Genomic DNA, 12,128 nt, shown 5'->3' with positions numbered 1-12,128 from the left:
ACGGGAGCCAGAGACATTCATTGGTGGAGTGAAAGAAGACTAGCTAGGCACGGGTTGAATATAGATAGGGTCAGATCATACAGGGCCTTGCAGCTAGGGAATGGAAGTGGACCATAAGCCCAATTTTATTTTAAGTGCTAAAGGAGTCCCTGAGGTGGGTGGGCTATGGGCCCTAGGGTGGCTTTTGTGGTGCTTAATATTGAGAAAATTTGACTGATGAGAGTTCCAGAAGCAATTATAATCATTACATCCATATATACCATTTTATGCTTTTCTTTTAACATTATTCAGTATATATGTTCCCATATTTCCAAATAATGTTCATATTCATTCCTGACGTGTAGACTGTGTTTGAAAGTACTTTGTGTAGGGCTGGGGATTTAGCTCAGTGGTGCTGCCCCTGCCTCACAAGCGCAAGGTCCTGAGTTCAATCCTTGGTACCCATCCCCACAAAAAAGTACTTTTGTGTGTATATGTGTGGTGCTGGGGATTGAACCTAGGGCTTCATGCTGAGGTACAACCCCTCTCTTTTTAATTTGAGATAGGGTTTTTTTCAGTCACCAAGTTGCTCAGGCTGGGCTCGATCTCGTGATCCTCCTGTCTCAGCCTTGTAGAGTCCTGGGATTACAGGCACATGCCACCACGCCTGGCTTGAACGTACTTAAACCTGTTACAGCTCGAATTTCATGGTAATTTAGAGATGTATGCATTGTAATTTCAGTTTCACAGGTGAAGAAAGTACTGTTAATGAGTTAGATGAGTGGCTGGAATTTTGGGGTCTAAATCTGTCATGGAATAATGCGCTTGACATTCCTGATAGCTTTTCAGTAAACCATCAATGAAGTTTTTATTTTTTAAATTCAAACTTTAATGCTAACATTTAGTTTACTCCCAGTATTTTCTGTTACAAATAAATTACTCTAATGATTTTACAGAGAGAGCTGTTTCTTCCTTTAATATTATATTTTCAGGCCAAACCTCATGAATCAGGTAACTAGGCCAAAGGGAAATGACCATTGAGATGTATGACCATATGTCCTTCCAAAAGATGGGACTGATTTAAAAGGCCATCATCAGTGTTTCAGGCAGTACAGTTCAAGAAAAGTCAGGCCTCTTATTTTTCCTCTTCTAGCATTTTTCTGGTTTAATTTTTAAGATTTCACTTCAATTTTTCCCTATCTATTTGAAATCTATATGATGTAGGGGTGGGTCTCTATAATTCTTTCTATTCATATAGTGTCATCCCAGTAGCTTTTGTTAAATGGTAATTCCTTATCCATTTATTTTTGGAACATTTATAATATCTTGTCTGCATAGGAGTCTGTTTTGAAATTATTCATTTGGCTATTTGATGGCTGTCTGCTAATTTCATGCTGATTCTGCTCAGTATCTACTCTTACTTTGACAAATATTCTATTATCTGGGAGCTCTCATTGTCCCATACTTCTCTCTTAGTCTGTTAGATTATTCTTTGGTATTTTCGTCTGTCTCATTTCTTATTGAATATTATTACCTGATGAAGTTTTTTTGTTTGTTTGTTTGTTGTTTGTTTTTTGTTTTTTTGAGACAAGATCTCACTATGTAGTTCAGACTGCCCTGAAACTCACTGTGTAGCCCAGGCTGGTCTCAAACTCACAATAATCTTCCTTCCTCAGCTTCCTGAGTGCTGGGATTACAGGCGTGCGCCACCACGCCTGGCTACCTGATGAAGTTTTGTAGGTATCTTTTACTACTTTAAGTCAAATTTTAAATCCATAAATTAACTTGGGAAAATTTGGACATTAAGTGTTCCTATCAAGGGCTGGGGTTTGGCTCAGTGGTTCTGCCACCTGCCTCACAAGTGCGAGGACCCAAGTTCGATCCCCGGTACCAAAAAAGAAAAAAAAAATGTTCCTATCAAGAAGCATCTCTTAGCTTTCATTAATTTCTGTCTTATTTTGTTTATCTTACTAAAGATCTGTGATGTCTTTTCTAAGTTAATAATACCTAGGTTTTCTGTTTGCCTGTCTGTTCTGACTGAATATTTTTCTCTCCTCCCCAATTATATTAATTTATATGGTCATCACTGGTCAGTAGCAGTGCTGTTATTTTGGATAATTTATCCTGGCTCTGATTAATCATGTTTTCAATTCATGTGCAGCTTTTTTGTTAGTTTTGTTAATTCTCCTAAATTTACGACCATGTTGTAAACTGAAAAGATATTTTCGTTTTGACATTTATTCTTTTTGCTTCTTTTTTCATGCCCCATTGAAATCTCAAACATCTTCAGTTCAATGCTAAGAAACAGTGATTTTTCAGCATGAACTGAGTTTTTGGGGTACCACTATTCAGAATATCCTTGCCCAAGGCTAATCTTTATTCCATGAACTTTCTGTGTTCTTTAAACATGTCCCTTGCCCTGCCCCAACCTTGAACTAATGTGAATAAATCTTGGGAATTTAATTCCACCTAGACTGTGTACTTAGGCTAGGTAGCTACATGCGTTCATAATGATCAGATTGCGGTATGTGAACTTGTACAACCAGCAGTGAAAGTTAGGTATGAATACTCAGATGGATAGTGAACTTGCATAGTGTGTAAAATTTTAACTCATCTCTGAATGGTGACTCAAAAATAGTTTGATGCATATTGAATCTTATAATCATGGTAGGAACCATGATGAACTAGAGTCTATTCTAAGCCTTTTACATGCATTAACATTTAGTTCTCACAGTAACACGAGACGTGGTTCTCAGTGGGAGGCAATCTCCCTTCCCAATCTTGGGACATTTGGTACTATCTGGAGATAGTGTTAGTTGTAATAGTCCTAGCTGTGTGTGTATGTGTGTGTGTGTACTATTGGTATTGAGAACTAGAGACCAAAGATGCTGCTAGATATTCCACAGTTTGTAGGAGAGTAGAAGTCTCCTCCAACAATTATCTAGCCCAAAATGTTAGTGGTGCCTCTATTGAGAAACTCTTTATCTAGAGGCACTTGCTCCAATTGTACCGTGTTATAGCCAAGGAATAAGAAGAGAAAATCTGTGGTACTCCCTGGACCAACTTTGACTTAATGAGAAATGCTTTTTGAATATATGTTTCTAATTTTTCCCAACTTCATGGTTGGAAAGGTTTTGAGTTGAGTATCGTATCAAAACAAGATTTAGAAGTTTTCTATGGGAGTTTAAGTATTAGCCATTATTATTATGGTTACCAGTGCCTCTTTCCCTAATCTGCCTACATATACTGGCTTCAGCTACTAAGAACAATTTGTTGGATTTTCTTTGTGCCTTTTGTTTTCAGTGCCATGGGGGATGATCCATTCAGTTGTTTTTTTTTTAATTAGCCAACATATTTTTTTGAACATCTCTATCAGGTCCTAGATGTGGTGGGGTTGCAGAGTTGCCCAGAAATAGAAGTCTTGATTCATTGGGTCAGACCAGTGCCCAAAAGGTTAAGTTCTATTTAAGGGGCATAGCTTAAAAGGTACCCATCTCCATCATAGCTCAGTGAGAGGCAGCAGGACAGGTACCACAGCACACACTGGGCTGTCAGTAGATCTGAGCTTAAGTAAGTGTTAGTGCAATCTCTTACCAGGCCATGGCTTGTAATTTATCTGACCCTTATTTTATCACTTCTAAAATAGTAATGATACTACCTACCTCACAGCATTATTATAAATAAAACATTAGAGATGAATGTACAAAAATCCCTGAGTACAGGATAGGTGCTCAGTATTGCCTGGAACTATGATAAATCTGCAGACAGTGGGCTTGTCTTAGGTCCATGGAACCAGTTGATATTTTTAGTCCATGTCAACCTACTGAGGCCATTTCTTACTTGAGACACCTGTTGAAAAGATTTCCTGTGTCCTCTGGAATTGGGCAGAACTGGCCACTAATCATAACCCTGCTGCTGACTAGTTCTGTGAATCACTCTTTCTCCTGCCTTGGCCTTTTCACCTGGAGACTGAAGATAATAATGCTTTCTATCGCTCAGTGTTCTTCTGAGGATTAAACGAAGTCATCCACATAAAATGTTTCTAGTATATATTGGGCTCAGAACAAGTGATAGCTACTATTTATCCTACAAGTACAAATGGTAGCTTTAGCACTTCAAATTTGATGACTGTCTTACTCATACTCTTTATTTTGTTTTATTTTTTCAGATTTCATTATTCTTTTCTAAATTCACTTACAGTTGTGCCATTTTTAAAAAAGTTCTATTCCTATCTTTGTTAATATTTGTAAGTGATTTTATTTAGCTGCAAGTTTGGGATACATAGAGTTTTGTGTGCTGTTTCTCTTGGTTAATGGTGTCTGTGTTTCCTAAACATTGCTGTAATGACTGCATAATGTATCTCTCAGTAGACATACCATAATCTAATAATTTCCCTATGGCTGTGCAGTGATGTTGTTTACAGTATTTTGCAAGTATAATGTTTCAACAAATGAATAACTTCAAGTATATAGGTTTTTGATATTGTAAATGTAGCTTCCTATGATGAGTTCCCAGGAATATTACTTGGTCAAAGGGGATAAACACAGATTTGGAATACATATTGCCAAACTACTCTCCTCAAAGCCCAAGTGGTTTGTTTTCATCTTCATTACTTTATAAACTTTGGTTCATTCTCTTACCCAACAAGCACTTGCTAAGCCCTTATGGGGCAGGCTTAGTGAGAAGAAAATAGCCCTCGGGAGATGCCCATGTATAAATAGGGTCCTGCTGTGCCAAGTACTGATAAAGGGGTGGAGAACCTGGGGACTGAGAGACAACTTCTAGTACAGCTGCTAGAGAAATTTATTTTCTCCGCAGAGTCACCACTATGTTCTTTGGCAGAAAAGAAATGCCTCCCTCTTCCTTTATTGAGACATAATTAACAATTAAAAGTTGTATATCTTTAAGGTATATGATGTGATATTTTCATGAACATCAACTTAAAAAATGAACATGAAATAAAAAGACATTCACTATGAAAGAAAAAAGAAAAGGGCTTGAATGTCACTTGCAGGCTTGGAGATTTCAGTGTGTATGTTGCTTCTTTGGGATTATTTACAGAAATATTTAGCAAGACCAGCCCCAACTTTGTTCTTGGGAACCCCACTATCAGCATGTGCTTTCAAAGTGGGATACATTTGCCTTTTCTTCTTTCTTGATGTGCTATCTTCACAAACTATAATTTTACAATTATATGTTACAGTCTTACAGTTTTTTAAATTCCTTTAGAGAAGTAATACATGCTTGTTATGGAGAATTTAGAAAACAGAAGAAAGTATTTTTTGAAAGTCAGCCATGTTCTTATGACTCCAGGACATCCATGGTTATTATCTTGTTTTATTTCCTTTTAGAAAGAAGATTAAAAATGAGTTTAATGTAGAACCATACCAAAGGTCTTGGGAAATTAAAAGCTAATTATTTAAAATAGCAAAAATCAAACAACAAATAATAAAACAAAGCAAAAATCCCCAAACACTCTGAAATACAAGCAATAGGTGAGGGTTAAATTATGACCTTGTCTTAAGAGTAGAATTTCAAGTGGCCATTAAAACACTTAAGAGAACGTTTTCTGCAATGGAAAATGTTCCCCGGGTGATGAAGCAGGGTAGGAACAGATGACTTTGAGGGACCAGGGAGTTACAGTGGGAGGAGGGTGCATGGAGTAGTGGGAGAGCCAGGGGCAGGTCTTTTATCTCAGTCTAAGATTTTAGTGAAGGATGTTATACTTGGATGGGTCTTGAAGACTGAGCAGAGTGGGTCTGAGGAAGCAGGCAGAGAAGCATCTTCCCTGATTTAAGGAAGGCATGGAGGTAGAAAATGGTATGTTACAAGGTGAGAACTGGAAATAATTAAATGTTGTCAAAGCTCAGAGAGTGGTGAGGGAGGCTGGAGAAATTGTCCAATTGTTTTCTTTTTTTTTTGGTACTGGGGATTGAACTCAGGACCTTGTGCTTGAGAGGCAGGTGCGGTGTCACTGAGCCAAGTCCCCGGCCCTAAATTGCCCAATTGTTAAGTGAATTTTCTGTGCATTTCCCAGAGTCTAGTAGTATTGGGCATTATGTTACTTTTAAAATTCATATTGCTCTGTTTTATTTTCTACTCAGTGTCAGCTATTGCTGGAAGTGGCCTGGCCTCTATTTATCTTCCTGGTCTTGATCTCTGTTCGGCTAAACTACCCACCTTACGAACAACATGAATGTGAGTATTTGTGGACCGTGCCTGAGACTCACCACTGGAAAGTGAAATCCAGTCAATGAACAAGGGCTAAATTTACCTTTTCCAAAGATGCTTTCTTTAGGGAATACCCACATATGGCTTGAAACAGAAAAGCTAGGCTTCTGATTTTTTGATAAGACATTGGCTGAGGAGACTATATTCAGTCCTGGTGAGTGGTGTTAATAGTAATGATAACAGTAGTTGACATCTGTTTCACACATTTTAAATCATGAAAATAAAATTACTTTATTGAGAGTTCAGAAGTGGTGATTAAAAACACTCTGAAGGCAGTGGTTTAGCACCATACATCTGGTCCCTGCTGGTGTTTTCCATATGCATTGAGTCTTAATCACACAGTTGAAAATCATGGAACTCATTAAGTTGCATTTGTGTAAAATATCTCAGTTTGACTAATATATTTCTTTTGATTATCTTAAAAACCTTGTGTAGTAAACTACTATCACTTGCATTAATATTTTGATAAGTACACTGGGGCTAATATAGGTTTAGGGACTTGTCAATGGTCCCACATCTTGTAGATGTAGGCTAGAGACAGAGTAAAACTCAGGTTATCTGACTCTCATTCCTGCGTTTTGAAGATGGCCTTTACAGTGAGGCTGGGAAATAACAGTAGTAACTAAGAGCACAAACATATCTTGGTTTGAATTTGGGTTTCACTGGGGACACCACTTGGGCAAGTGACTTCAACTTCCTTTAAAAATTGAAATGGTAATACCTTATATTATTGATTATTGTCACCCTACAATCCTAAGCTTTTTTGTTTGTTTGTTTGTTTTTGAGACTGGGTCTCACTGTGTAGTTGAGACTGACCTGGAACTCACTATGTAGCCCAGGCTGGTCTCGAACTCACAGCAATCCTCCTGTCTCAGCCTCCCGAGTGCTGGGATCACAGGTGTGTGCCACCACACCCAGCTTACAATCATAAACTTTTATGGATGGGCTTGATGGATGGATTGACATTGTAGAAAGTGTTCAAATCTAAAGGATCACCACTTAGGGGATTTCAGCTGGAACCTCAGGTGTGCTGTCCCTAGGACTTTCCTTACCACTAATCTGCTCTACCCATTGCTCCATCAGACCCATAGTCTTACAGGGTTTTTTTCTTCTAGGAAAGGCATGGGGCCAAAGTATTTTTAAATCACATGTCTTGGCCTGCTCCCTTCTTTCCCAGCACATAGCAGCAGTGACTTACATACTAATTTTCTAATACATATCATGCAAACTCAAGTTAAACATACACAACCTCAAGGACATTCTTACAAATATGATTTTCTTATTTCATCAAAAAGGAATGAAACAGATAATGAAATCTATGCAGCATTGATGGGTCTATGAGTTAGTTCTGCTTTTTCTCTGGAAATCTCAAAGGGTTTTTATTGATTGATTAGCAAGTACACATGCGGTTGTACTTAAGCATTGCTCTGATCCCCATTTTAGGGCATGCTCAACTTTCTCATCCTCAGGTTAGTCTCTTTCTGGGATGATCACAAGCAGGCAAGATGGGGTAGAGGGGGTAGTACAGATGTTAGCATCAGGCAAATTATTTGGATTTTGGCTCTGCCATGCACTGGGGTTGTGATCTTGGACGAGTTGTTGAATATCCATATCCTTCAGAGGCCAGACCTTACATTTTCGAGTGTTATGAAATTCTTGTACTTATAGAAAGCAGGTAAAACTTTCCCCATCCATGTGTGTACTTTTTGCAAAATTACCTTTCGTCCTCACTTCTCTCTAGGGACCTCATTGGAAGAGCAGAGTTGAAAGCTAAGATGAAGTTTGTAGAGGTGTCTTATCTTGGGAACAAGGGACTAGTGTAGGATTTTTCTCCATAAATGCTTCCCAGTTCAACCTAGGATCATCGGAGTCCAAATGGCTTCCCTGGGTGGGTCCTGGGAATCCATTAGTTAGTTGTTTGATTGTTATGCTTTACACCCAGTGCTTAATCTTCAACCTGCTTTTGCTTGCAAATAAGTGGGGCACAGCATAGTTGTATATATAAAAGGTCTTTGCTTCCCCCACCGATGGGCAGCCTGAAATACCTTCACCATTGCTGCCTGTACTGCTTTAAGCTGTACTTCCCTGCCTTCAGTGTCATTATTTCTGGGAGTGGAACGAAGAGTATCCCTTGGTCGTTGGAGTATTTGGTTGTGTTACATAAATATCTGAATGGGGAGCAGCTGACTTAGGCAAGGGGCCTTGTTTGGTTTTCCTTGAACTATTAACAGACAGATAAAAAGATTACCTGAGTAAATGTTCAGCAGGCCAGAGTCCCTGCAGACTGGCCACAGGGATCAAATCTTGTCCCATCCTTGCTTTAGATGTTGTCTCTGATTGGAGGATAGGTAGAAGGAAAAGCTAGAAGGCCTGCAATGTAGTTGTGCAAAGTGCGGCAAAGTCTGGTTTTGGGTTAACTTCTCAGGAGTCTCTTTTTGCACATTTGCATAATGATAGAAGGATGAATGAAACAACATTCTTACTCTGAAGGAAGGTAGTAACTGTGAGAGAGAAAAAGTGGGCAACGGTTCTGGCTGGGCAGCAGAGGAAGTACTAGTGTAGGCTCATCACCATGGTGCCTCAAAGCTAGCAGGGCATGGTGATGCATGCCTATAATCCCAGCACTCAGGAGGCTGAGCCAGGAGGATTGCTGTGAGTTCAAAGCCAGCCTGGGCCATGTAGTGAGCTCAAGGCTAACCTGAACTACATTTCCAGACTTTGTCTCAAAACAAAACAAGTCCTTAAAAATAGGCCCATTCCCTGAGCTTTTATCCTGTGCTAGGCACTCTACCAAAGTATTTTGCTGGTAAGAGCCCACATAATATTTACCTCATGCATTTTATCACTCTTGCAGATGTGAAAAACTAAAGGTTAGGAGATTTGTTAGTAATGTGGCCAAAGTTGCTTCTTAGCAATATGCAGTGACTTCATGTGAATCCCAGTTGATCTGCCCCTGAAATCTGTGAAGCTACAAGTTCTTTACCACTCAGAGTTGTGGCTCCTAATGGTTGTCAGCTTTTATGGGTCACTTATAACCCTGAGAAGATGATGAAAGCTGGAACTGTGGGCTTTCTGTCCAAACTTGAACAGGCTTTTGGGTTAAGAGCCCCTGATCTAGGGCACATTTATCATGATTCCTTAAGTAGCAGCGATGGATGACTCTACAAACCAGTCTGTGCCTTTGAAGCTTTGGACCCAGCCTGGACGTGACCCATCATGCTGTTAGTGAAAGTTTCCATAATGAAAGGAAAAGAGGGTGAGGGTGAAAAGGGTGATCCTGGGGTTGGGGCCTCATTTTTCTGATGAGTGACAAAATACATGTAGCTCCCCAGATGACATCTGAACCCAAGTGAGCATGTTTTTGAGGAGCCTTTGAGGACCCTTTGAACTGGCAGAGGAGACAAAACTCAAACAGTTGGCAAACTAAGGAGTGTACCAGAGGGAATGGAGAAGTAGATTACAAAAGAAGGTACAGATACAAGGAAGGAACTTGGATTGGGATCATGGAGATGATCTAGTCATCTATTCTAGTCACTCCCACTGGCTCCCTCAGTGTTCTTCATTGGCTACCATAACCGGGTGTAGTTTCCTTCTTAGAATGTGAAGGAATTGGATTAGGGTGCCCCCAAGGCCCTTCTGTGTTGCTGACAGGCGAGGCTGGTGGTAGAAAGTGAGCTAATGATGACCAAGCACTTGCTGCAAACAGGCACTTTCTGTATATGGCCCAGTCTACCCCACTTATCACTTCTCCAAGATTGGTGTCATGAACCCCACTCTACAGATGATGTCGTGCAGGTTAAGAACAGCTTGATGCCAGGTTCCCAACTCAGGGTCAGATTAGTCCAAAGGAGCAAAGCTCTGGGATGTGGAGAATGTGACAGATAGATTTGGAGAAAGTAGGTGGGATCTCAAAATTGTTTCAGACAATTAATGTTTCTCCCTGTTTTTCTTCTCTATTTCAACAGGCCACTTTCCAAACAAAGCCTTGCCCTCTGCAGGAACGCTTCCTTGGGTTCAGGGGATCATCTGTAATGCTAACAACCCCTGTTTCCGTTACCCAACTCCTGGTGAGGCTCCTGGTGTTGTTGGAAACTTTAACAAGTCCATGTAAGTACCAGATCAGGTTTTCTTTTGCACATGTATCATTTAATACTTATCCATGCTTTCTTGGAAAGGTTTGTTCAGAAAAGTCTGCAGAATGAAGGAAGAGGATTGCTTTAGGATTTAAGGCTGTAGGGTGGGATGTTACTTTGATGCATTTTAGGAGTAACAAGGATATGCAGCCAAAAGCTGTTTGGTTGGAGGCTGTTCCTCCAAAAACTGGCTAATAAGAAGGGAAGGGAGACATAGCCCAACTGGTCTGCCTAATAATCAGTCCACTTATTAAGCGACACATGAGAAATGGGGGAGATGGATTCTTGGAACTGAGTTCTGCACAGCACAAAGATAGGCACTGGAAGGGGTCTGGCCCTCAGGGAGATTACAGGTCAGGCCGAGGGTGTCTGGCCTCTTCTCTCAGGTCACTGCTCTTACATCAGTGTCACCTGTCTGAAGGTCATTTTCTCCCTGGTTAGGGGCTGCTTGAGAGCAGGAGGCTGCTTTCTTTGCTTTTGTATTGCTGGCTCTTAGTTTGGATGCTGGACATAAGTAGGGGCTTTTTCAAATTTTGCCAAATGAGACACCAAAGAGTCATTCTCTTAGGTGCTTTTCTCTTGTTACTGAGACAGAATATCTGACATCCAAAGGTAAAGCGGGGAAGATTTAATTTTCTTTGCTTTTGTATTGCTGGCTCTTAGTTTGGATGCTGGACATAAGTAGGGGCTTTTTCAAGTTTTGCCAAATGAGACACTGAAGAGTCATTCTCTTAGGTACTTTTCCTCTTGTTGCTGAGACAGAATATCTGACATCCAAAGGTAAAGGGGGGAAGGTTTATTTGCCTTATAGTTTGTAGAGGTTTCAGTCTATAGTTGGCTGGCTCCAAGGCAGAGTGGCACATGGCAGAGGGGCTTTGCAGAGGCAAAACAGTTCATTGCACACAGAAGACAGAAAAAGCAACAAGTAAGAGGCCAGACAAACCTCTTTCTGTCCTTCATATTGTATCCAGGCTGCCGGGATTAGGGCGATGCCAAACCAATCAGTGGACTGGTTTAGTAATCACTCACCCTTAATCCCAGCACCCTGAATCCTAGCATTGCACTGTGAATCAGTTACGCACGCTAGATTCAGCCACCTCTGAAAAAGCCCCACTTATGACCATGTGAAGCTTTTGGTGGACATTTAGACCCAAACCATAACATCTTCAAGTGCACAGAATCATGCCAAGTAGGATCTGCTTCAAGACAATTCTGAGGGTGCTGCCATGGAGGCAGGCAGGGCCATCTTGTAAAGTTCGTGGACCACATGCTCTGGAGCCTCTGTGGGCCCTTTGTTCCATCCACAGATACTAAAAATTGCATTTTGTGACTGTGTTCATGTAAAGATGAATGTAATCCATGGCAGAATTATTATTATAGATGGACCCTTATGAAATTCATTTTTCATTCTGAGTTCTTAAAAGATGAAAATGCTTTCATGGGCTTCTAAGAATATCTTGGGCTCTAGGCACTGGTATTTATCTGCTGTGCCTCAGCAGATAAATCTGCCGTGTGTGTTTGTGTGTGTGTGTGCATGTGTATGCACGTGCGCGTTTCTGTGTGTGTATGTGTGTGTTGGATGGGCTTTGAGGGTGATTTAGGTGTTTAGACCCACAAGAAAGGCATTTGAAGCAAAGGTAATGAATGGCAGGTGGGAGTAGAGGTTCCCAGTGAGGCTGGAAGAGGGGAACAGGAGAAGTGGCCAGGATTGCCTGTGGGGGGTCAGGAAACCAGGCTGGGGCAGAAGGACTTGGCAGTCACTTTCTCAAAGTGAGAGGGGCAGCT

General features: G+C 40.6%; 1 protein-coding gene across 1 annotated transcript in view; it reads left to right on the top strand.

Moving 5' to 3' along the window:
- Abca1 (ATP binding cassette subfamily A member 1) overlaps nt 1-12,128 on the top strand; it is a 136,541-nt gene that overhangs the window by 28,984 nt on the left and 95,429 nt on the right. The window contains exons 3-4 of the mRNA XM_033759198.1: nt 6,084-6,177; nt 10,176-10,317. Coding sequence (XP_033615089.1) covers nt 6,084-6,177; nt 10,176-10,317 — 236 coding nt within the window. The remainder of the gene's footprint in view (nt 1-6,083; nt 6,178-10,175; nt 10,318-12,128) is intronic.

This window comes from Fukomys damarensis, unplaced genomic scaffold (assembly GCF_012274545.1).
Source record: "Fukomys damarensis isolate Sample0158 unplaced genomic scaffold, DMR_v1.0_HiC HiC_scaffold_36, whole genome shotgun sequence".
NCBI classification, from domain to species: Eukaryota; Metazoa; Chordata; class Mammalia; order Rodentia; family Bathyergidae; genus Fukomys; species Fukomys damarensis.
The sequence above is the reverse complement of the archived record's forward strand: the minus strand, read 5'-3'. Positions and strand labels throughout refer to the sequence as shown.